At 38.2% G+C, this 27,684-nt stretch overlaps 1 protein-coding gene across 1 annotated transcript; it reads right to left on the reverse strand.

Annotated features, from left to right (window-relative positions):
- LOC121428159 lies at positions 1-27,684 on the reverse strand. Its single transcript, XM_041624753.1, has 10 exons — positions 27,195-27,684; positions 22,608-22,754; positions 20,165-20,341; positions 10,332-10,438; positions 7,574-7,860; positions 6,829-7,184; positions 6,193-6,275; positions 5,058-5,335; positions 3,663-3,808; positions 1-3,151 (listed from the first exon to the last, which is right to left on the reverse strand). Exons 1-10 carry the CDS (start codon positions 27,585-27,587, stop codon positions 2,834-2,836), a joined length of 2,292 nt encoding a protein of 763 aa, XP_041480687.1. The 5' UTR covers positions 27,588-27,684; the 3' UTR covers positions 1-2,833.

Raw genomic sequence — 27,684 nt, forward strand, 5'->3', positions numbered from 1 at the left:
GGGGGGGGTTGAATTAAGTTTAGAAACTTCCTTGGAATAACGTAAAGGGCATTTCCACTAAATGTGTGTGTCCAACTCACAGCTCTTTGATTTCTGATTCTATGACTGTCTTAAATGCTATGAAAAGATAATTACCCAAGCAGTTTTATGAAGTGATGTAAGAATTCTTAAAGGGATGCTTTGTGCTGAAGATATTTATTTCTAAATAAATAGAGTAAAATTCACAGCCTGGAGTATCCCTTTAAAAATGGGGGTCAGGTGTATAGAATGGTTGATTATTTTATGAATTACATTGAACTGAAAACTTCTTGCTTTTTTAAGCATCCGAGTATCGAAATATGGCTTGCTTTACAGACTTTGTGGTAGAATCATTTTAAAAACAGAACACAAACTCACCAAACTTCATTATCAAAATAAATTTATTAAAATATCCATTTGATACAACAGGTATTAGCACTTCTTATTACAAAAACCCCTTTCTTCTTAGTTTCTTGTCAATGCACATACATTTGGTATCCACATATTGATACAATATTGAAGCGATAAAGGCACTTATATCTAATTTCTTTTTTAGAAAAGGCAATATATACAAACATCTAATACAAGCTTGATGCAATGCAAAATATCCGGAATATGCAACAAGCTGCAAAGAAATTCAAAAACTTTGAAAGAAAGAAAGCGAAATGAAAGTTTTTAACAATAAATAGAATTTACAAATATACATACATATCAAACTTCCAAAACAGAATGAACAAATAAATTGCAAATCGAAATAGTTACCCACTAAAAATTTAAGTTTCTGACATGTTGATGAATTATTCCACTTGGAAAAAAAAGGCAAGGAATGAAAAAACAAAATGTATCAAAATTTTCAATACACATGCATAAGTTAAGGCACCCGAACCTTCAAACTTGACAAATATTCATGTTTAGGTCTTGGCAAAAATGTAAACGGTGGTAATGTCTTGAAATATTCAAATATTATTACCACAGATAATCTGCAAATGTGGCAATTATTTGCATATTTTTTCCAATCGTTTGGATGAAATTGGTCACGCCTGTGGGTACATTACCCTGGCAAGAAATAACGCAAAAGACAGGGTGTCCAAAAGAAAGTGGAATGATGGATTACAAAGGGCCTTGCCTTTTGAAGGGATTTCCATGACAATTCTTAAAATGCAGTCATTTTAGAATTTTGCAGATTTGGGCGATGTACAAGAGCCTTTGATGATGTTATGTTGTTCGGGAGAAGCATATGGATGCAAGTAAACTTGAAACAGTTGAAATTGACAAGAGGTGTGTGGGACAGCTGTCCCTTCACATCATATAGGTCATATGAATGACCATTTGGGAAAGGATTTAATAATAAAAAAAAAGCACTGAATGCAATGATTTTTGCATTACATATGGAGGAAATCAGTCTTTTTGAAGACAAATTAAGAACACTCGTGGAAGTGGTTTACAGTACATTGAGATAGAAGGTGGACAGAAATGGAGGTGAAATGGAAAGGCAAGAAAGTGGAGGTTGAAAAGTAGAGTATTCTTTTCAAAGGAGTGTAGTCCTAAATAGGACTGTAAACCATGAGTGGAAAACCGAGTAGTAGGCAGGGTGAGAGGCTTGAGTAGAAGGCTCGAGTCGAGAAGTAGCAACCTTCAACACTAGACTTCCATTTTTTTGAGATACCCTGTATATGAAGAAGGATTGCACTAGCCAGAGAAGAGCTTCACTGATTGTTGCAGATCTATCTAAAAATAAGTACTCTGCTGTTCATACACTTCATATAGTTCAAAAATCAAAACAAACAATTAGGCCTGTGAATATATTAGTGAGCTTTTTCTGTCTTACTTTTAGAAAGCGAGTGCAAGATGATTTTGATAAATCCCATTTGTCAGATCCTGCAAACAACGTAGGGCAAGGGTCCAACTTATGAGTTTTCAATTTATTTTACGAGGATTCATATTAACCGATGGCCCCATTGAGTAAAATCTGCTGACAAAGTATAGAAAGTGGTTGATGGCACTTTTCTACAATTGTTGGAAAAGTATCGATTTCAAAGTAAAATCAAGAAAAATTGCTCTTTATGTTCATGACATACTTTCAATAACTTTTTTAACTTTAATTTATTTACCTCTCAGCTGATCTAGTTTAAGGCTTGTACTTTTGATTTGTTGATCCACAAGAAAAACTTAAAAATGTAGGCTTACATGATGGTGACAAAATTGTGAACATTTGCACAGTTCAGTATCAAATTAAAATGCATATTTTGAAAAACATGGACTTTTCTTACTTAAATCAGGTAGATGACATCACAGTTCCAGCTGTAACATCATTGACCTTTTGGCTGTTTAACACATATAGAGTCATGTTTAAAGGGAAGGTCATGTTGAAGTAAAGCATATAGTATACTGAAAATATAAATCTCTTTGATACTATCTCACAAAGGCACGTCTCTAAGCCTGAGCATGAAATCACAAATATGGAGATGTGTTGTTGCACCATAAACGACTAGGAATTTTAAACGGAACTCAAAGTCAAATTGAATTCCTATCTGAAACACCTTCCTGGCTCCTGTCTTTCTCTTCATCAGAACAATTATGCCGTGGGAGTTGTCTGGTTATGTTACAGCTACATGTATGAACTATCAAGGATTCACTACTATGGAACATTTCTGAAACAGACGGGTTACATCCACCCCAACGGCAACAATCACGCCATAGCACAGGTAATGACGAATGTTACGAAAGTCTGAAATGGCTATAGGACACTTGCTAAGCACTGAACATCCTCTGTAAGCTATGAAAGTCTGCAACTGTAAAAGGCACTTCCCGACTACTACACATCATCTGTGAACACCTCGCTAGAGGAAGGTTTCGAAGTTCCCGTCGCTGGGGTAACCGAACGGGGCGGGACAGGGGTGGCCGCTGATTCTTGAGGCGTTAACGTCGGTGGCGGGAGCTGGGGTGTGAGGGGGGTGGACTGAGGAGGTACGCTGGTGTTACAGTACTGACCGTCCAGCGTGAAGCCCAGACGTCTGGCAACGTGGAGTCTGATCTTGAGAGCCGGTCCCAGCTTCAGACCCATGTTGTGAAGAAGGTGATCTTCGGTGAGTACGGGAAGAATCTCACCATCAATGGCTTGCTCCCGGAACACCTACCATTTGGAAAAAAAATCAGATCATAATTCCAACATTTAATTGTAATTTGTACAAATGCACAGGGACAAGTTTAATGATAGTTAACTGATGGAATCTTCTTGAATATACAAATTCAATTGTAAAAAACGATTTTGTATCTTCTTTTGTTAATGCTGGTTTTCTTGGAATAGGTCTTTTAGAATTGATCATTCCAATGAAAATTGAATCTTCCCATTTAATGTTTATGATTTTTTTTTTTAAACAACACCCCAGGGCCCTGGGAATTATTTTATTTGCAGAGAGGGTAGTTGTTTTGAAAAAAATTAAAAATGACAAGCAAAAAAAAAATTAAAAATTATTAAAGGTGTTTACTCCCAAACTAAGGTGATTTTGATTAGATTTCTACTTTTTGGCATACCAGCGGGATTTCCAGGGGGGTGCTTCCCATGACGATGCACCACCCCTCCCCCCATACACAGACAGAAAAGAAAATATTTTAATTAAGTAGCCTCAAGAAAATAAACTCACTTGACAATAGTCTTCACATCCTTTCAGTGACTGGACAAAGTGAGAAACATCCGAGATGGACCATGATGTTATATCTGCAGGGAGAAAGACTGCGTCTGCATTGCCAATTTGAGGATGGACAGGAGTATGCGATCTGCCTTCTTCGCCTGAAACATGAGAAATGAAAATAAGTCACTTGCTTAATGCTGTAATACTGGTTCTGGTAACTATAGTGATCCTTCTATATGGCGACATAGTTTTAGATTGTTCAACATTGAAAGGTGTAGCCTGCTCAACCCCACCCATTCCTCCCTTCTGCCCCCCCCCCTCTCATTTTATATCTATAAAAACTGCAAGTCAACTATGTTTCATGATCATCAAACACATTTCAAAAGACCACATCAAAAAGTATGGTGTCTCTATTCATATTAAAGATGCAAACTCACTACTCTAAAAAAGCACTGAAAGCTTATTACACCTTCGCCTTTTTTGTGTTTTTTTTTCTTGTTTAATATTTATCTCTTTTTAATCACCTTCTCTCTCTCTCTCATTTGGTACAGAATTATGCAACTCCGATACTTTTTTGTGATAATCCACATTTTAGAACACCACATCAAAAAGTATGATGTCTAACTTCAAACTCACTACTCTGAAAGTGCACTGAAAGATTATTAAACTTTTGACAAATTTTCAGTGTTTCACTTGTTTTTTTTCTGTTTTTCATCTCCCTTCTTCTCCTCCCCCCCCAAATAAAATCCTCATTTTTTATGTTTGGTATTTATATAAGTCTAATATTTTGTTCTTTTAAAGACCACATCAAAAGTATAATGCCTTTCTTCATAAGATATTAACTCACTGCTCTGGAAATGCACTGAAAGTAAAGTACACTTTCAACAATTTTTAGTGCTTGTCTTTGTTCTCATCTGTTATTCAACTCCCTTCTTTCTGTCCCTCCCTCTGCAACTCCAAATATTTTTCATGATAACCCACTTTATAGAACACCACATCAACAAGTATGCCTATCTTCATAAGATGTAAACTCACTACTCTAAAAACCCACTCTAAGCTTATTACACTTTTGACGCACTTTTTAGTGTTTCAGTTGTTTGGCTTTTATGAATATTCAGTATCCTTTATTCAGCCTGCCGCCCCTCTAGATCTCTTCCGTTCGGGATAAAATTATGCGACTCCAATATTTTTCATAGCTCACATTTTTAAAACGAACACATTAAAATGTATGATGCCTATCTTCATAAGATGTAAAATCACTACTCAAATACTTGTGCACACTGCACTGTATATAACTTAAGCTTATAATTGTCACTTCATGGGGTTTGCCAATGGTCAGAAGTTGTGAAGTGAGGACGTCTCAAAAATCTTTGTTTATATATTTTATATATCTTTTCGTAGGCTTACCTGGATTTGAGCTGCTATGTGTGCTACTTGGTCTACTGCTGAACCCACTGCTAGATGAGGGAACGATCTCGGGCCGGGTGAGTTCGATCATCTTCATCTGAGCGCCGAGGGTTCGCTGTGATGACGGGCTTCGCGTTACGGCCGCCATGTTGGAAGATTGCGTTCGTCGCGAACCGCCATTTGTTGAGAGGTTAAGCTCCCCCGAGCTTCCCGTGGCGTGATGGGTAGAAGACGAGTTGGTGGTGACGCGGTGGTTGTATACAGGTGTCGACTGATATCTATAACAAGGAAAACGTAAGTTTCATGAAAACCAAGATTCTATTTTGACATGTTTGATATATATCAATTAATTGTTCTCCAAACATAATGAGGAGGGGAGGGGTGGGGGTCAGAAATTTAACAGAACAGTCATATTTAGATACAAAGACTGAATTCATGCGAAATATAAGGTTCATGATTTTGTCATCTTTTTAGTCTTAAAAACATTCAGTGGCCAAATGAAAAATGAAAATAATCTGCAAGTTTCCTTAGGACAAAAAATACTTTCTTGAGAATATTTTCAATAAAATGTGAAAATGTGCACTCGCCGGTGTTTAGAAAGATTGAGTTTTGCAGCTCGTTGCGCCAGATATAAACCAAAAGCTGGTCTTTGTACCTTCGGTGATGAAAATGGTAGACGCGTGTAAAAAAATTTAATATAAATTCTCCCACACATTACGCTTACTTCTGTCGTCCAGATAACCACATACATGTACTAGTAAACTTAAAATACATTTCTCTCTGAACCCGCCACTAGATCTTATTCAATGACGTCATAGCGCCACCATCTTCGACTCCGAGGCTTGCACGCGTTGGTGATCTGAATAGCTGGCGCATCTCTGACAATTCCGTATTCTTGTATACTCTGAGGGAGGGCGCTATGATAATACACGTCATGTACATAAGGGACTTGTTGCATAACACTTTTGCCATTAAAAAAACTCTGGTAAATCTTTTGCCAGAGTTTTTTATTGTGTAATTTTCAATGACATAAATTTGTTTGCCAGAGTTTTTTTACGGCAAAAGTTTCATGCAAGCGGTCCAAGGTCTATTAGTATAAGTGATAAAAGATCTTATAAAGTAAATTCCATTATACCTTGGCCGGACTGCAGCATTTGCTTTATATGATTGTCCAGAGTAACTTGAAAGAACGATGTGGGCGGCCCGATGAGGATGAGCCTGAAATAAAGCATTAGCAAATGAAAAAGAATAATATCACAAGGCTTATTTTGTTGAATCATACTTTGAATAAGAATACATTTTCTTTATTGGCGGCCTTGATTAGCAAATTGGTTGCAATCATCAATTTTCTATCCTCGTAATTCTATATTTATATTTTCATTTCTTGATGGAATATCATTTTCAAATTATCTTTTTGATCATAAAAGACTAAAAATCTATTAAACAAAGTGGGAAAGAAAAAAACTTGGAAATATTTGAGCAAAAGTGAATCCAAGTGATTCGCGAATCGGCGGAGCCTCTTTTGTTAAAATGAAAGCACCTTTACACTCGAAACTTTTCAGAGCAACCGTTATTTCCAGCCATAGGGATCAGTCATGAATGGCACACCGATTTAGTCACAACCGCCGGTAAAAAAATATTTTTTTTTATTGAAATGGAGGCCATATCTCCCCTCTTCAAATTCTATCTGCGATAATTTACTGCTTGATCTTCAAGTTTTGCAAGTGTTTTATACCGACGCCGCAACGCCGGTTTTGCACCGCGTATTTACCTCGTCTCCGTGGTTACCGACGTCTAGGTGCTGCGGTGCAGTCTGCTTGCGGGATTTCGTCTGATGTTTCACTATCATCTGAGGCGGTTGTGAAAGTAATAGCCGCGTCGATGTGGCGCTCTGCGGCGAAGCGGACGAGTGGCGGCTGAGATCTGCGGGCCCCGAACCGTTTGTTAGCAAAGTAGTGTTGCTGTTGTTTATTGATGCCGCGACCATTACGGTTGGGGCATTTCGTCCGTTGCCATGGCTACCGTAGAACGCGGGATGTGATCCGGTGCCGGGAGACTGGTGGTGGTCGCTGTTTGATGGGGAGTTGGAGCGGCTTGAACTCAAGTTGAGTGAACGACGAAGATTTTCTGTAATGAAAGTAATGACATTTGTAAATACTTTAATGGACGAACAAGATGTAGGCCTTCAATAACCTGAGTGACTTGCAATAGTCATTATTAATCAAACGCAACTTTACTTTAACCAATCAGCAGCGCACATTCCGTACTTCCGATTATTTTTTCTTTTAGTCACTTCAAAATGCTGTTTCTGCAACCAGGTCCCAGATTATCCCTAAAAAGGTTGACCTATTAAGAGAATCTAAAGGCACTTATTGGATTGTACTTATAGACCTACTATTTTACTCATCTCCAGGGGATTTTATTATGAACACTTGTTTACAAACACTAGATATTTACTTGTATGTCTTGTGTCGTGATATCATATAACAATTTGGTACTTATTTCACGAATCTCACCTATATTCTGAGGCTCTGGCGAGTTCGCGGCTTCGAATATCTTCCGTTGCTGTTCGTCATAGATATCATCGTCTCTCGGCGAGACGCTCCGCGGTCGCTTCACCAACGCAAGCCCGCACGGCATTGACGACGGGCTGGACCCCGTCGGGCTCGGATTATCGACGCCGTGAGATCGCTTACGACCGCTGTCGTACGCGTGGTTGTGGCTTCCATTAGAGTAGCCATTGTTGTTGCTATGCTGGAGCTGGTCGATGATTTCGTTGAGATGACCACCCTCGCCATCTGGTCTGTAAATGACAACATATAAACATGATTCAATGTTGTGATCCTTTTAACTGGACTACTTGGTAAGCAGTGTCGTTATCTCAGCTATGTCATGTGTGTTCTTTATAAATGATAATATCAATAAAATGTTCATAATAATAATGATAATATACAACATTTATATATTGCTTAATTCAGTGTTTCTACGCGCTGCATGCTATCATGCTATAAGATTACCCCGGCTTTAGCACTTTAGCACGGCTACCCCGATCGGGTGCTCACGCATTCAAGGAATTACTTCCAACCACATGTACCGGGTACCCGTTTACTGCATGTATACACCTGGATGGAGAGTGGCAGATGTAGATAAAAACGTCTTGCCGATGGACGCGAGTGCCGCGGAGGGAATCGTACCCCGTACCTTGTGTTCAAAGTCCGGAGGCTTATTCACTTAGCCGCAAAAACATACCGTACCTCTATTTGTTCTTTTACTTCATGTGACTTTTTTTTCAATCATCTTCACTTCGTCAGCAAGGAAGCAAAGGTATCAATTAGGTGTCAAGTTAGTGTCCTTTCTTGACTGTGTTAGGCCTGGAAGAAATGATCCTTGGGATATGTGTGGCCCACTCCCCCTTCTCTACACACACAGGGGTGGCAATTTCACAATTTAGCTACAAACAAGAACCACCGCGCCCTTTCATAATAGACAATTTTATTTACAAATGACAGATTTGTCTGAATAACAACTCCACCCTGAATTCATATAGGAAAATGATTGATAAATCATAACATGACCGCATATAGGTCCATCTTAGAACTTTCCTTTCACCGAGGAACATACGGTTGAAGAATCACATCATGATTTCATTGTCATCATTATTGAAGGCGGAAATAACGGCCTTTTAAGCAAGCTCTCAATAAATGTCATCTAAATTGATTTCATCTGGAAAGTGGCAATAGGCACTGTCATTCTGTTGCTTACACCCCTATCACGCAACCTTCGCCCCTTCCCCCAACATCCTGTCACGTTGTAAAGAAAGAGAAGTGGGAGCCCTTTTATCATTTTCCGTGACGGTAATGGGGATTTCCGTTTGGACTGATTTATACAGGAATTGACAATTTCAGATGACTTCACGTCTTTACTAAGCAGAGTGATGGGAGATTTATCATTCAGCAAACTGAGCTCGTTTCGTCAGAGACTTTATACATTGAAGTTGAACATTCTTTTCATTCTCATATTAGATTTCTGCCTGGCCCCTTCATAAAATGATTAACTATGATCAAATAATGAGAACAAAGACTTTTTCTAGTAAAATGATATTCATATCGAGGCAGGTCAAGTAACATATTACATCAATGATTGCCAACTTAATATATGATTAATTAGGAGTTCAGAATGAAAGTTGTCAAAATTGTGCCTTATTTACAGGAAGCGCGATAGCTCAGTCGGTAGAACTGGGATTTCTGATTCCGCTAACCCGGGTTCGAATCCTACTCGGTGCGCTAGTGCCCTTTGGTAAGGCAATTATCCTCATTACCAGGTCCATCGGCGAGGACCTTAAGCCATTGGTCCTCTGGTTGCTTGCTCACAAGCATTCATGCTTTCTTAGCAAATCAGGTCAAATCAACACCACCACCATTTCGATCATAATGTGTTCACAGATTACACTGATATGATCATGACTCTATTTAATCAAGCACAACACCCTCCAGATTTTACCGTTTTCATTAATAATAATAATAATATAGGTATATTTACCCAGGGTAGCCACTTCAGTTCCGAAACTGTTCTCCCAGCGGGCCCTGCTGTTATTATTACCCGGCTAATCTAGGCTACCTATTCAGGTGCACACAGCTTTTTGAGGAATAACTTCCTGCCGGCACCCATTTACCTCACCTGGGTCGAGTGCAGCACACTGTGGATGCATTCCTTGCTGAAGGAAATTACGCCATGGCTGGGATTTGAACCCACAACCCTCTGTTTCAAAGTCCGAAGACTAATCCACTGGGCCACGAAGCTCCACGTAAAGTGGTATTGATGACAAGTTGTAATAAAAGTTGTTATTGCAGTGACAAATTGTAATAAAAGTTGAGTCACAGTGCTTCTCAGCGATCGAAACTAAGGATTTTACTGCAGGTAAGGTGGTCAGTTAACCTATATTACGTTGCAGACTTAACGTTTATGAAACTGGATCACGGGCAGTTGGGTCTCTCAACTCGATATAATTGTTAAACGCTACTGACATCATAAAATTCAATTGGCTAATTGTCAACGTGATTAATTTGTCATATAAATCTTGTTTTGTCATCGATGACGAGTATGTGAAAATGAATCCAGGATCCGAGAACTTGTTTGGATGTGTATATTGACTGAGACAAACCAACCTACCATCCTAGGTGGTAGTAGTAAATCCAGTAAACATGGTAAAGTCGCCCCTCCCCTCCGTGTCCCATATCCTCCTTTTCTTAATCCCTCAAAACCTCTCATACGTACCCTGTAACACGTCGAAGTCTCGACCTGTCAACCATCGATGACGATCCGTTGGAACTGGACGATGATGTCGTCATTGCTCCTCGTCGATCACCAGATCGCAATCCTTTCTAAAACGGGAACAATAAAAAAAAATGATTATGAATTAAAAGAGCTTTACAAGTTGAAGTTGTCTCTTTTAGCAAGATATTTTTTGTCATGGCTTCAGGCGATTGGTCTATATCGAGTAGTGTTAGTTACTCAAGTAGAAAGGCGAATGCCTTTCGAAGTCTTGATGATTACCCATAAACATATGACACGGGTACACATACACCTCTACACCTATAACAAACAAAATATAACCTGACACTTAACGCATTCATGCCGCACCTGCAAAAAGAAGTTTCGGCCGAAATATAACCAACATGAAATATCGGAAAGACGTCGAAACGCTCTGCACAGGACGCCACATTGCCACACACAAAACATTTCTTGCTAAAATGGCGTCACTTTTTGAATACTCATGTACGTATTTTGGAAACAATGCATGCCAAAAGGTATCCTGCGTGTAGGTGCTTGACTCCAAAGAGCAAAGTGTGCATTTGCTTATTTTCTTACCAAAACCATCCTCTCGAAATCGCTGGGCAAATACAGATGAAGTGGACAGAAAAGCAAGTTACTATTAAAGTAGATCTACTTGGGTTTTTCAAACTTTCCTAGATCAGAGATGATCACATAGATGTAATTCCGTGGCGGTACGTCATGGAATTAAAGATCCACAAGTGGTAGTTTGAAGACACAGACTTCAAAATGGCGTCAAAATGAGTTGTTGTGAACATTAGTGGATGTGCAGATCGTTTCTCTTCCTTGGTCATGCGGCGCTCGTTCCTGGCGCCAAAATAATATGTCCACTTTTTCTCTCTCTCCTTTCTTCCTAACACTATGTCATTACGCAAACCAATTTGTTTCTCATCACAAAGACCGCGTCCCCTCACTCATTCCTGTACAGGAACCCGCGTCAAAATGTATTTACAATTCATCCTGTGCAAATGCAACAAGGCTTTCGATAATTTACTTCAAATTAGACGGATTTTCCTCCCCGAGTTGTAAGGAGAAGAAGAAAACCCCTCGAGTTGGACAGCCCTACCCCGACGGTTTCCTTCCTGAACGTTCTTCCGCTCACATATTCACTTACAGATGGCCGCTGCTCAGCAGGAAATCCCCGGGAGAGTTGCGGGGAGAGGATGTGAGACTCTATCGCCATTTTTTTTTAATTCCCCTCTCGCTCTCTCTTTCCCTGTCTGTCTCTCTTCTCTGCTATTAAACGGGACGATGATAATGTTGATGATGGGGATGTTTCTCTGTGATAGCCTGGAAATAAAGGGAGAAGGGGCTGTTGCGAGGGTCTGAAGCTCAGCAATATCTTTGTCAAGTCTTTGAGATGATTTGGCGGAGCGGTAGTGCATACAGGAACACGGGATGAGCTGAGCTAGGGGACGGATAACCTCGTGATAGGGGGCCTCCTTCCTCCAAGGGAGGCTAATAGATTAAAATGGCTGCATCTCCTGCTTGATTACAATCTCATCAAGTCTACACGGATAGATTGCGTCATGAAATGGATGACATAGACACTATGATCTGTAGTAATAGCCAACAAAGTACAAAATACCTGCGGTAATAGCCAATTGGCACGTCTATCGTGGATAGAGACAACATTCTTGAAAGAAGTGCATACGTACATAAAGTACTTCTTTTACCAATTTTGCCTCTTTGAAATAAATAGCTATTATAAATTTGATGACGTAAATACACTAATTTTATCGCGCTGAGTGCTCAATATTATTAATTATTGTAACGTCCTTTTCATCCACTGTGACTATAAAGCAAACGCTGAATTCCAACAAAAAAAAATTACAAAAAAATGTAACAAAGTTAACAAATTCACCTCTCTTCCATCGGGATTGCTTTTCTTTCCAAAAGACAAGCCTGAATGGATAGTACCATCGTTCCATTATCATAAATGTTGTATTTCCTTAACGCCTATTGTTCGCCTTTAATATTGTTGTGTATGTCACGGTAATTATGTCGTTTCCTCACGTTGGACACACACCCTCGCCCTCACCACCACGCATTCTCACACCCTCTCACCCATACGCACACACCCATTCACACATCTTTGTGTATGTCACGGTAATTATGACGCTTCCCCAGTTGGAACGCACACACACACACCCACGCTCCATCACACGCACATCTTACGAATCAAATGAGAAAACGAGAAAGATTGGATATTTACGATCACGCAAATGACACGCAATGGACCCATTTCTCACTTTCACTTTTGTTCACTTCTGATTTAGTTTCTCTAGGAGATGTATGTGGGATTGAGTGGGATTCAAGTTTTTGTTGTTGATATCTGATTTTCAAGGCCAAATCATGAAACCATCACTGTTTCTTACATTTTCAAATAAGGGGTCGTGTGGTCTAGTGGTTAAAGCATTGGGCTCATGATTGAGAGGTTGAGAGTTCAAATTCCCGCTCGGCCATTTTCTCCACTTTAAACCTCAACAAAGACCCGATAGTATTTTCTGTCGTCTAATAACGTTAGCCACTCTGACTGATTACTCAGACTTCAGAATCTTTCCTCTTTAATTGATAATATACCAGCTTTGGGTTGGTGCGGCGGAAAACTGCTTTTCTGAGTTCCTACGGGAGTTATGGCAAAAAAAAACCCAACGGGCATATGTAACCATGTCAATAGAATCGATCTTAAATGTGCCTTCTGAGGCCTGTTTCATTAAGGGTTAAAAGAATTGTAACTTTGCAATTATGGCAACTACCATGACAACACGGTTCAGCAGCCAATCACAATCAAGGTTTCCATATGGAAACTACGACGATGGCAAATACTATAAATGCAGATGGAAATGTCAGTCATTTGATTATTAGTCTAGATGATCGGTGCAAAAAATAGCAAGAATTGTTCAGATTATGGTAAAAGCATGAAATTTGGCTGACAGGTAGAGAAAATAGTGCTGAACATTTTTAGCAGGGGGTGCCAACCCGACCTCTTCTCGTATAGCAACAGTTGCTAGGTAACATATTTACCTTGACAACCACCATTATTGGGGTGTTATTTACATTTCAAAAACTATATTTTGACTTAGAAGCTCCCATTTTACAATCACATATCAAGAAACATTCCAACCACGTATAGCAACAGTTGCTAAGCAACACAACTTCCATAGCAACTATAGATAATAATAACACAACATCTGGACATAATGTTTGAATGAAAGTGGTTAGAAAATTGGTCAATGTGTGACTCTGGAGTGAAAAAAATATACCAGATCCAAAAAAAGCTCAGAGACAGTCCAAATAATTATAATGCCTGCATTCCTAATCTTATCTAGGTAACAAAACTAATGTCGATATACATAATTTTACTATTTTTGCATACTTTTTACTCACATAACAAAGCTAAAACACAGACAAGAATCATCATTGGGCCATCGAATGTGCAGATAGGATCTCTCTTGTTATGAAACTGAATCAGGGTATTGCAGTAGATGCAGCATGGAACACTCGGAAAAACACCGAACCTTGAGGGAAAAGGGAAGCTGAAATTTGTTTAACATCAACTAATCGCTCCCAATGAAATGACAAACCTTCTTGGGAAGTAATGGCGAGTAATGCATACGCACTTGTCAGTAAAGTTATGTTATCATATTGACTGACTTGAATATATATGTACAGTAGACCTGAAACAGCCTCAAGAATCATTTCCTGCACTGCAGAGCATGTGCACCTGAAACAGCTAGCTCAAGCATCATTGTCTGTATGTATGTTGCAAGATCTTTCAAGCAATGATCAATGAAGCTGCAGGATCCCAACCAAAACGCCTGCAATTATTGGAACTGACTGGTCAAAATCAACTTCTGCGAGAGCTTTCAAGTAATGATACATGTAGATCCCGGAGCAGCAGGATCCAGGCCAACAAGCCTGGAAACAGAACTGATGGTCGGTCCAAATCAACTCTTGGGAGATATTTCACGTGATGATAAATCCTGAAGCTGAAGGATTGATCCGGGTCAAAACACCTACAACAGAACGGACAGGTCCAAATGAACTTCTGCAGGGTTGAGTCGAGATAGATCAATCATATAGCTACAGGATCCGGCCAACATGACTAGAAACGGAACTGATCGGTCAAAATCAACTTTAGCATGCAGGATCTTTCACGTCATGATAGATAACATAGCTGCAGGATTGGTCCAAGTCAGAACACCTGGAGATGGAATTGACAAGTCAAAATCAACTTCTGCACATGGCATAAGGTCCGGAAACGGTATGGAAAGCTAATATGATCTTCATTGCAGGCTTTGAAAGGGTGGGGATAAACCAAGGCAGAGTTTGTTGGCTTTCAAGAGAAAGACTACTGTTAGCTAGAGATAAAGTGGTATCCAAGCACTCATTTGAAAATTATTTTCTGGCGGGATTTTGGTGTTTGAAATAATTTCTAACTTAGTTGACTCATTCAATTCTTGGTGGTCATTTTTCATCGCTCCAAGATCAGAGATATTCAACTTATAAGCAGCCATGACCTCCTGGTGAGCTCTCGTAACTGTTCTAACTATTCTTCTCTTGTCAAATGTTGGTTTTGTGGAATTCTTTCCAAGGGCATTGTAGGTGTTACACAGGGTCTTAAAGGATATTCATGGGGCAAATACATAGCCACAAATTTTCAGAATGTCAACGGTTTCCAGACTTTTAATTCTCGATGATACAAATTCAATCAATTTTACCTCTATTGCCAATCACTCAGATAAGTAAACAAGAGGTCTATTATCATTCAATGATAAATGGGTAACTAAATTATATAGTAATAACAGACATTAACAAAGTAACCTTTGCTATGAAAGACACCAAATAATTTAAATCGATGGTCGATCTTTTACATGACCATGATAATTATGGTTTCCAAATGGAGAAAAATTGGTGTTAAGGTGCAGCAAGAATTACTATACCAATAATATGGAACCCATAGACATCGTCTTTGGAAATGTGAACCATATCATGAGGTAGTTCAATTTGTGCAAGATTTTATGCCAATCAATAATCGTCTATCAATAATCTTGCCGTAAGACCTTTAATCATTGGTTGCTACAGAAAACATGTTACATCATCTGGTATTTCGCATGGCCTTATATACATGGTATAATAGTTCCTGGGTTGTTGTGATTAATGTATAAACTCTTTAATAGAAAAGATATGGTTCATATTATTATGATCATGAAAAAATACCCTGTAAGAATTGGTTACTGTGGAAAACTGTTACCTAGCAACCGTTGCTATGGTGCTTATTATGTATTCCTAAGGAAAAATTCATCACATTAGGAATCTATGGGCCAGATTTAATTTCTGAACTATTCTGAGTAAATCATATGGATCATATTCATCTGAACAATGATAAACAATTTGTTGCTATGGAAAATGGTCCCTTAGCAGCCGTTGCTGTGAATAAATGGATCAAAACTGTTGTGATACAAAGGAACATGCTTTAGATTAAAATTCATGCAACACATCACTCATGAAAATGTTAATTAAGCCCAATAAAGCTCAGTTACTAAGGTAAATATGTTACCTAGCAACCGTTGCTATGTTTGGCAAATTTACGTTGGCACCCCCTGCTAAAAGTGATTAGAATAACTTCCTCTACCTCTGTGCCAATTTTCATGCTTTTACCATTTTCTGAACATTTTTTTCACCAATCACCTAGACTATATGAACCATGCAGGAAAATAAAGATGATCCTGAATCTGGTAATAAATGTTTCCATCTAAAAGCATATCGTTTTATTCTGAGTTCGTCATACTGATTTTAGAACGTGAGCGAGCTCTGATGTGTATAGAGAATGAGAGGGAAGGGGAAAATATAAATGCTGATGTCGATATCCCAGATGTGGCTGTTTTGAGAAACATGAAAAATAGATGGCGCTCTTGACATTTCATTTTTTGGTCAGATTCATCCTATCATCCTATCCATCGAGAACGATTGATTCGTCAGAGGCACTCACTCTATACATCTCTATAATTATATTTATCTATACTTCTCTCTCTCTCTCGTTCTTCCTTTCACTTTCTCTCTGAAACCAAACGGAAACCATGGACACTATCATCATTAATATTCGTAGTAGTGTTGGTATTAGTAGTAGTATTAGAACTAGTACTGGAAGTTTTAGTAGTACATGTTACAGTTGTTGTTGATGTTCTTGTAATAGCAACGTTATTAGTAGTTCTTGAATTGGTAGCAGTAGTGGTAGCATAAGTAGTAGTAGTGTTGTAGAAGTATCATTATTATTATTAGTAGTAGTAGTAGTAGTAGTAGAAGTAGTAGTAGAAGAAGTAGTAGTATTAGTAGTAGTAGTAGTAGTAGTAGTGGTGGTGCTATAATAGAAGTAGTAGAAAAAATGCGACCTTAAAAAAATATAAGCCCAAGTTAATCAACCTTTTACATATTTTAGACATCGGAGGATGGGGTAACGTCTTTCAATTTCGTTTTTTTTTAATATACTGTCATGTCTTATTAGATAAATAAATTATTAATTCCCCTAAACTATCATGGTCACTATTATGTTGATCACAACATAAGATCCTGTCTAGTCTATTTACATTCATTCTCTTGTTGCAATGACCGATGACCCAAACCGGATGTCGTGAGGTTTCCGCTAGTCGGCGCACTGGATTATGGGAGCCACGCCAGATGGAGGATAGCCCCTCGCACATCACGCTTCGTTTCCGCTGTTGGCGCTTTCGAACTCTCTTTCACTCAATCGCTCAACCGGCATCATTTCCGTTTGTTTTTGCGACAAATTTCCGTTTTAGATCCAAAGTCATTTGCATATTTACGCTGAATAACATATTTGTGATTTCCTTGTGTGTGTATATATGCATCTGTATCATGCTCTCGCTACAGTTCCGTGATTTTTTTTTTTCGTGACGATAAACAGTCTATTTGACCTATCAAAGTATGCAGTACGACACAAGGAAATAAAAAAAAAAACGAGAACAGTAATGGCCTATCCTTAAGGCCGATACGATGTATTCGTACATATTCAATACAGCTTTTACTTTCTATTCCTTTTTGAATGAAATTTATACGAAAAACGCGTAAGAAGGGAGGAACTATATAGCCCTATGATGGTTGTTCTGTCTGACAAAAATCTATTGAAGATTTAGCTTCCAAACATTAAGAGAAAACGGGTGGGGGTGTTCACTTTACTCTGATTTAATGAAGGCAATGGAATTCGTGTTTCATAAAGGAAATAAAAATATGTGAAGTCCTCAGATAATTTTTTTCTCCTATGAAATCTAGGTTAGATATAGACTTCGTACTATTGATATCGTCGTACATGTACATGTAGGACTGTCATAGCTTTTATTGTTTTAGGGGTAGTTTTCCGGTAATCTACACATGAATGCACTTGGAGCGGTGCTGCACGCTTTGATTGTCATGGTCCCTGCTTAAAACATGCGTGCGACGACTAATGATAAAAAGCCAGCATATAAACGGGTACTTTTGAAGAACAAATTTAAAGCGATTAAAATGTCCCTTTTGGGGCTTATATTAATCAAAGACATCTGAAGTCTTACTGATTGGCCTGGACGCCCCTCTCCTTGGCCTTGGATATTTCATGTTCCCTTATCTATTTTCTTAAATTGTGCTGTAATAATATAAAAACATGCCCTATAAGAAAAGTGACCTTACCCTTAAACAAGTGGAATGCCTCTGGCCGTCTCACCTGCATCACGCGGTTCAATATAGCAGCAGTGCTGACTTTGAATACTACTCTAACTCACACAAGATGTTCAGTGATACATGGTTACTCTTATGTCCACTTTTTATGAACGAGACCAATAAACTTACAGAGATATGATGGTTATTCAACAAAAAACCCCAACATAGCCAAAGTTCATTGACCTTACATGACCTTTGACCTTGATCATGTGACCTGAAACTCGCACAGGATGTTCAGTGATACTTGATTACTCTTATGTACAAGTTTCATGAATCAGATCCATAAATTTCAAAGTTACGATGGTAATTCAACAGATACACCCAATTCGGCCAAAGTTCATTGACCTTTGACCTTGGTCATGTGACCTGAAATGCGTACAGGATGTTCAGTGATATTTGATTACTCATATGTCCAAGTTTAATGAACTAGACTAATAAACATTCAAAGTTATGATGGTAATTCAACAGATACCCCCGATTCGGCCAAAGTTCATTGACCCTAAATGACCTTTGACCTTAAACATGAGACCTGAAACTTGCACAAAATATTCAGTGATGCCTGATTACTATTATGTCCAAGTTTCATGAATCAGATCCATAAACTTTCAAAGTTATGATGGGAATTCAACAGATATCCCCAATTCGGTCAAAGTTCATTGACCCTAAATGACCTTTGACCTTGGTCATGTGACGTGAAACTCATGCAGGATGTTCAGTGATACTTGATTAACCTTATGTCCAAGTTTCATGAAATAGGTCTATATATTTTCTAAGTTATGATGACATTTCAAAAACTTAACCTCAGGTTAAGATTTCGATGTTGATTCCTCCAACATCGTCTAAGTTCATTGACCCTAAATGACCTTTGACCTTGGTCATGTGACATGAAACTCTAATAGGATGTTCAGTAATACTTGATTAACCTTATGGCCAAGTTTCATGAACTAGGTCCATATACTTTCTAAGTTATGATGTCATTTCAAAAACTTAACCTCAGGTTAAGATTTGATGTTGACGCCGCCGCCGCCGTCGCCGTCGGAAAAGCGGCGCCTATAGTCTCACTTGCTTCGCAGGTGAGACAAAAAACCTCGAAATTTACGGCCTACTAACTCATTTTGAATTGAGGGTTCGTAAAATGTTAAAAGCTTTCATAAATGTTCATACCGAATAAGGTATAAGTTTTCTGGATCAGCTATAATCTGAATTTTCTTTTAAGTAATGCACCCCTTTTCGATTCTCAGTAACTCCTATAAAGCCGTTTGGTAACATCGACGAGACTGTACGGAAAAAGTTGAATGACCATTAAAGAACTTTATTTTTATTTTTTACATTGTAGGTTCTGAGAGTGGGAGTCTCTATTTACCGTGCCGCATGGGCACTAGAAATGTAGGCCCGCATTCTGAGGTCCGATTTAACTAGGACATGGTTTAATTCTTTGCTAAAACCATGGGAAGCCGATAAAGTCAATATTTTTTAACGTTGCATGTTTTCTTTTATGTTCACCGTTCTCTTTCATCATTTTTAATGGCGAAAAGGGTAATTTAATTATTATTCGCAGAGAGTTAAATGAATGATCTGAGTAACAAATAATCTAAAAAAAATCGAACCTGGGGGCCGTTTCATAAAGCTGTTCGTAAGTTAAAAGCGCCTTTAAGAACGACTGGTGATCCTTTCTTACGCGCTAAACCGTCGCCAATGAATATACCATTTACCACAAGAAAGGATCACCAGCCGTCCTTAAATTCGCTCTTAACTTACGAACAGCTTTATGAAACATCCACCTGTACTGTTAGTGATTTGTGATTCGTGTCACAAGGGGCTATCCATACTTGAACCACAACTTTAGACCAGAGTTTAAACTGGGGACCGTTTCATGAAAGAACTTGTCGGACGTTTTATCCGACAGTTACTATAGTAACAGTACCTCTCAGCCAATCAGAATCCAGGAAATTTGTCAGATCTGACAGCTTGTCGGACGAAAATCTTGATGAAACGCCCCCCTGAACCCGAGTTCAGAATACGGGCCATAGTTTGTGTGTGTATCATTATGAACTACTTACAGAAGCGAAATTAAGTCGGCATGTGTCGCACTCGCACATGAGCGGATGAGCCATGAGAAGACCACGCCCCATCAGAATCTTTAGACTCTTGCCGCGATGTCGGATGCTCCTCTTCCAATCCTTCGCCGTCTCTCTCCCGCTGATAAACTGGAACTCGTTGGGCGTGTACCACCGCTCCTAGTCATATAAAGAAGACGTGATTTGTAAATAAACGCGATGTTCATAATGATAATGAAATTGATAATAATAACCATAATAGACTTATATCGCGCCAAATCCACTCTGTAGAGTGATAAACGCGCTTAAAAGAAATTAAAAAGAATTGAACAGATATTTTTATACGTTTTCTTAAAGATTCGGAAGTTGCACAAAATGGCAATAGATAAATAAATAATTCAAAAAGTTAAAGTGATGATGATAACAATTTTGATAACAATAAGAGTAATAATAATAAAATGGAGGCCAATAAAATAACCCTCTATTCATTCCTCAAACAATATCAAATATGTTTTCTCATATATGTCTTACCTAAAAAAATTGCAGTTTCCTGTGAATCCCGGCAGAGCCTATACACTATTAAATTTTCCAATACCAGACCGCGGTATTACCGAAATAACTGTTATCGATCGGAAATAGTAACAGCATAACACAAGGAAATTGATTGCCACCAGAGCTTCTGTAAAATGATTTTGAAAAATACTAACACGACTACGCCCTTACAACCTTTTCCCTCCAGGAAGAATATGGGAAATGAAAATAGCAGAAGTATTGATTTCGTGGAATAGCCTTCCCGAAGACATCAAAATGTGTATCGCTGTTAAATCTTACAAGTTAGCTTACAGCTTTTCTGCTTCTTTCTTAACTCTCTATGTACATTGAGCATTATGCATAATGGATTTGGAGCTTTATGATTTATCATTATTGTTATCATCATTAATAATATCAATATTACTATTCACCTTCATCATCATCATTATAATAATTAATATCTTTTTTCATATTATTATCATTACTACTTCTGGAGTGAGAGATGTCTTTGTTCAAATCAGAATAAACTTTTAAACATAAATAAGGAATGATTTCCGTAACCATATACAATCCGTTCGTGAACCGTCTGAAATGGTAACCAATCTTTACAGATTTAAGAGTCTGGAACAGAAATCTCTCTAATAACATAAATAAGATATGAATCAATGGATCCATGATTTCATGAACAGGCCTTTGAAAGGAATTACCAAAGAATTGGCAAAGTGTTCCCATATCTTAAAAACGTAATTCGTTTTGTTTTTTAAAGGACAAGTCCATCCACCCCAACAAAAACTTGATTTGAATAAAGAGAGAAAAATTCAACAAGCATAGCAGTGAAAATTTCATCAAAATCGGATGTAAAATAAGAAAGTTATGGCATTTTAAAGTTTCGCTTATTTTCAACAAAATAGTTATATGAACGAGCCAGTTACATCTAAATGAGAGAGTTGATGACATCACTCACTCACTATTTCTTTTGTATTTTATTATATAAAATATGAAATATTTTTATTTTCACATCATTGTCATGTGAAATGAAGTTTCATTCCTTCCTGAACACGTGGAATTCCATTATTTTAACATTTTGTGCTTCAGGCAAGGAGGTCCTAATCGTCAAATTCGTAAAAATTGAAATATTGTATAATTCAAACAATAAAAAACAAAAGAAATAGTGAGTGAGTGACATCATCGACTCTCTCATTTGGATGTAACTGGCTCGTTCATATAACTATTTTGTTGAAAATAAGCAAAACTTTGAAATGTCATAACTTTCTTATTTTACATCCGATTTTGATGAAATTTTCAGCATTGTGCTTGTCTGATTTTTCTCTATTGATTCAAATCAACATTTTTCTGAGGTGGACTTGACCTTTAAGTATGCTATTTCCTCAACCCCCACTCATCCAAATATTAAATCATCATCATCATTATAATACTGATAATGATAAACTAAAAGGACCATCATTTTTATTCCTTAAAACAAGGCCAATAATATTTTCTAAGCGTTGAATTATTCATATTACAGTGGTGCTAAAAGGTATAGTGAACCCCACAAGAAAATGCACTCCTTTATGCTGAGTGTTGAATTTAGACAACACTACAATAGGCCGGCGAGCCTTGAGAAACAAACTTTATTGAAATTGAATGTAATATTTTATCACCGGGACCCCGTCTTACAAAGCATCAATATCATAATTTATTTTGCAGGAAATTGTACTCGGTGTCTTTCGGAAGCAGAGAGTGCATGAATATACAGCATGTGTAGAAAATATTTTGTACCGACACGCATTATAGATGTTGATGGCTTTCCATAATTGATCGCAACTCTTTGTAAGACGTGGCCCTGATTTCACAATTACATGTAAATATCTAAAAGATCATTTTTAGCACCACTGTATCTTAAAGATGAACTTACCTCGAAGAAAATGCACTGCCCCTTGGATCCCTGACAGAGCTTATTGACGTAAAGTAAGGCATTGTTTGATCCACAGGCCACTTCAAGTATCACGTTGCCGCTCTGGTCCTGGATCGGGCTAAAGAAATCGCTCTCGGAGTTTTCACACTGTATACATAAAACAGGGAGTACAAAATGGCAGATATCTGGAACTGTGATCATTTTTTTTTAAATAATTTTTTGATAATTTTTTTAAGGGATGGTCCGGGCTGAAAATATTTATATCTTAATACATAGAGTAGAATTCACCGAGCAAAATGCCGAAAATTTCATCAAAATCAGAGAGCAAATAATAAATTTATTGAAGTTTAAAGTTTAGCAATATCTTGTGGAAACAGTCGTCATGAATATTTATTAGATGGGCTGATGATGTTACATCTCTATTTTCTGTTTTCTAATGTTATTACATAAATTCATGTTTTTGTCATTTCATACTTGTGTGAATAATATGTCTTTCTTATAATGAAATAAGTTGCAGCAATAAATATCTAATGCATCAAATCAGTTGTCAATCCAATATCTATAGTTCCTGGAGAAAGGAATTTGAATAATCTAATTTAATGTAATAAAATACAAAAGAACAACTGGGGATGTGACATCATCAGCCTATCTAATGAATATTCATGATGACTGTTTTCACAAAATATTGCTAAATTTTAAAATTCAATAACTTTGTTATTTACTATCCGATTTTGATGAAATTTTCGGCATTTTGCTCAGTGAATTCTACTCCATTTATTAAGCTAGATATATTTTCAGCCTGGACAATCCCTTTAAGATTAAAACCAAAATATAATCATACATGAAGATGAGTTTACAGAGAAGTTTACCAAGTAATACTTTTAGAAATTTAAATCTGTTATCGTGGTTATGATCTGGCTTGATTTGAATACATTACAACTATTCCCTTTTAAGGTAGTAGGGGCGTGGTTGTCTAGTGGTTACAACTGTCGCCTTCCGATCAGAGGGACGTGGGTTCGAATCCCGGCCATGGCGTGTTTTTCTTGAGCGAGATATTTACCCACATTGTGCTGCACTCGACCCAGGTGAGGTGAATGGGTACCCGGCCTGGGTATAATGATATCAAGTATCAAAGCGCAGTTGGGTAAGACATACTGCGCTATATCTGGACATGATACATCAATATCACTTTTGTTACTGTTTTCCTCCCAAATTGGAATTTTTCTACTTTTTCATCCCGTCCAATTCAACCTAAAAGATATTTGATACAGCGCCTTAAACGCTACTCAAAACAAAAATAAATGATTTTATTTAATATTCGTACTTACGGTTTTTTATTTTTTATTTTTTGCTCGTGTGATTATTTTTTCCATGTTTTGTTTTGATGATTGTTGCTGTTCATTTGGTTTTGGTGATTTTGTTGTGAGATATCCATGTATCATGGTTATTTCATTTGTATCGTACAGAGGCCGTTAGACCTAATTATTTTCGTCGTGTCTTTATTATATTAGTTCTTCTCAAGTTCATTTTTTACCCCTCTGATTGTGCGAATAATCTTAAACTTCCTCGGTGATGCATTTTTAAAGATATGGATCTTAATCATAACCACAGGTCATCATCATCAACATCATCACCATCGTCATCTCATCATCCCCTCCGATCATTATCATTTCATCATCATCGTCTCATCACCATCATCTCATCACCATCTCACCATCATCTCATATCATCAATTTACATCATCATCATCTCATCATCATTTCATCCCATCATCATCATCATCTCATCATCATCATCACCAGCATCATCGTTTCATCATCATCATAATCACAATCTCATCATCATCATCAGATTCATCATCGTCATCTCATCATCATCACCTCAGATCTTTATCATTTCATCATCATCTAATCTCATCACCATTTCATCATCACCACCATCATCATTGTTTCATCATCATCAAAATCACAATTTCATCATCATCTCATCATCACCATCATCATCAAAATCATCATCGTCATCTCATCATCATCACCTCAGATCGTTATCATTTCATCATCATTATCTAATTTCATCACCATCTCATCACCACCATCATCATAATCACAATCTCTTCATCATCTCATCTCATTGTCATATAATCATCATCACCATCATCGTCATCATCATAAACATTAAACCATCATGATAATTAGACTAAATGAAGGTGATAAACCAATTTTTTTAGAGTGAGAAGTTTAACTTTCTTTGTCGGTTATTGTTTTTGGTGGTGGTAACTGGTATTTTTTTTTAGTTTATAGGACATTTAAGCTTTCTTTTAGATAACGGTAGATCTAATTAACGTTTTGGCGCTTAAGAGGGTTTCTCTCACTTAAAGAGTTACATCTAACAGTTAGAGGGTCTACTTTGATAGAAAATCCATCTAGACTGGGCTTAACGTTAGTGTAGATCTATGATTGATCATTTTGATATTAAAAACAGATTTTGATCAAAACATAACGTTAGCTGGATCTAGATCTAAGTTTGATCTACATGTACGTAGAACCTAGCTTTGGCTTTATAGGCCTGGCCAGAATCTTTCATGAGGTCTGGAGACTAGATTAGATCTAGGCTAGTTCTATATAATCTAAGCTAGACGATTGATAGATCTACGCCTACGGTACGGTACTCTACTCTAGATCTAGTCTAGGGTCTAGCTCTAGCCTAGGCCTAGTTGGCTTGTCCTACCTTCATTTCAGCAGTGTAATAAGCGACAGCAGCGCCAGAAACATTCTCTTGCACATCGTTATCGTTTGAGACAGCATTAGGTGCGCTACCCTCAGTAACATTCACATCGGCCGCCCGTGGGGGTGGGTCCGGGCAAGAAGCGGGCACCTGCTGCATTGGCATTCCCATGGGCGGCGGGGCCATTTGCATTGGCATGCCCATTGGCATTGGTATCGGGGCCATCATAGGTCCTCCTCCGGGTCTTTGTTCTGGCATCATCATAAACATGCCATCTGCCATTTGCATTCGCATCATCCCGTTCGGCATCATTCTGGAATAGATCTAACGTTAATCGTTAAGCTTTGTTAAAATGTCTGCTTAACAATAATATTCGATCGACTGCACTGCGCTTCCATGCGCTCCATATACGCAGGATATTCGCGCTCTCATGCGCGTCATATGCGTATCAACGACAGCGTAGTTAAGCGCAGCGCGTATATGCGCCATAGACATGTGCAAAATGGAGCGCTAACGCAGTAGCCGGGAACGATAACGAGTGCCGCTATTTTTATAGATTACGTCACGTCATCGCTACAAAATGTAGGGCGAAGTTGGCTTGTCGTGTGTTATGATTGCTTGCATGGGGTTCGGACGTTGTTTGGTCCAATGTCCACCATATCCCCCTGCTCCTGTCTGGATCCTGCTCCGAGGACCAATCTATTCTTCGGAATGAGCCGCTATGTTTGCCCCCCCTTATATTACTAAGTGATAATGAAGTTTTGACCATGATGTTCGTTTGGGGGATTGCTTCCCCTTTTGTTAACTTTTTTTAACTTGCAAAACGATTAGGCGCAACTATACCGCCCATTGACAAATAAGGCATTTAGACAATAAACAAGTGGAACGCCTCTGGCAGTCTCGCCTGCATAACGCGATGCAATGTAGCAGCATTGCTGACTTTGAAAACTACTAAAGTACCGGTATGAATATTTTTTTCATAAAAAACATCATTCATGATAAGACACGTGACCTTAGTCTTAGACTCGTGTAAGACGATCAGTGATATCCCTATGCCCACGTTTCATGAACTAGATCCATAAACTTTCAAAGTCATGACGACATTTCAGCAAAATTAATACACCAACATCATCATTGACCCGAATTGACCTCTGTCGTTAATACTATGACCATTCATGGTGAAATACAAGATTCATTGACCCTTAATGACCTTTCAACTTAATCATAATAGAATTGTACAGGACGATCAGTGAAAGTCTTAATTACCCTTCAAAAAGTGCCAAAGATTCATGAACTAGATGATGACGGCATTTCAATAAATACCACCAACATGATCATAGTTCATTCACCCAAAATGACCTTTGACCATAATCATGTGACTTGAAACCCATATAAATCATACTTGATTATTCTTATGTCCAAGTTTCATAAATAGAGTCATACTTTCAAAGTTATGATGACATTTCCAAAACTTAACTTTGGTTAATATTTCGATGTTGATTAATTATTGAATGACCCTTGACCTCGGTCATATGACTTGATAGTAAAAGGGCAGGAGGTAAATTGATTACCCCTATGTCTCAATTTCATAAAATACTTCCATATAATTACTAAGTTTATGATGACGTTTCAAAGACTTAAACCTTGGTTAAGATTTCAATGTTGACGACGCGAGCCGTTGCCATCAGAAAAGCGGCGACTCGTAGTCTTACTCCGCTAAGTAGGCGAGACGACTAGAGTAAACCATGTAAGCTACATAGCCCTGCCCCCCCCCCCCCCCCATAAAAGAGAGGAATGGAAGCAGACAGAAGAAAAACCCGATGAAAATTCAATTTCAATGAAAACGAAATGATAAAAGCTTACCATCCCATCGAACGGTGAATATCGATCATGATTAAGATCGTCCGATCCATTTTCTTCGTTCTCTATCGCTCCTGCTGAAATCATTCCATTGTCGCCTGCTGCATTGTCCGAATTCCTTCGAGTACTAACTCGTCCGACATTGCCGACAGCATCATCCGTCTCCCTCTTCGGAATCGATCTCGTCTTCTCATCCGACGTCAGCATCGCTTTCAAGTCTTTCTGTCTGCTATTCTCGACGTCAACCCGGACACCCCTTTCGTGGTCATCATCGTCGTCGTCAACTTCGATTTTGACTTTCACCATGCTCACCGGGTTTGGTTTTGTCGGTGTCTGCGAAGCAGTGTCATTTCCGTTTTGCTTTTCGGTGTCGTTTGACCCTTCAGGTCCTCCCATACTAGAGTTTGGTATAGAATGATGACGACGACGATGAAGATGATGATGATGAACTTTTCCTTATGACTCCTGAGTCAAGATTTCGTCGACACCGCCT

This window comes from Lytechinus variegatus, chromosome 14 (assembly GCF_018143015.1).
Source record: "Lytechinus variegatus isolate NC3 chromosome 14, Lvar_3.0, whole genome shotgun sequence".
In the NCBI taxonomy this organism is placed as follows: Eukaryota; Metazoa; Echinodermata; class Echinoidea; order Temnopleuroida; family Toxopneustidae; genus Lytechinus; species Lytechinus variegatus.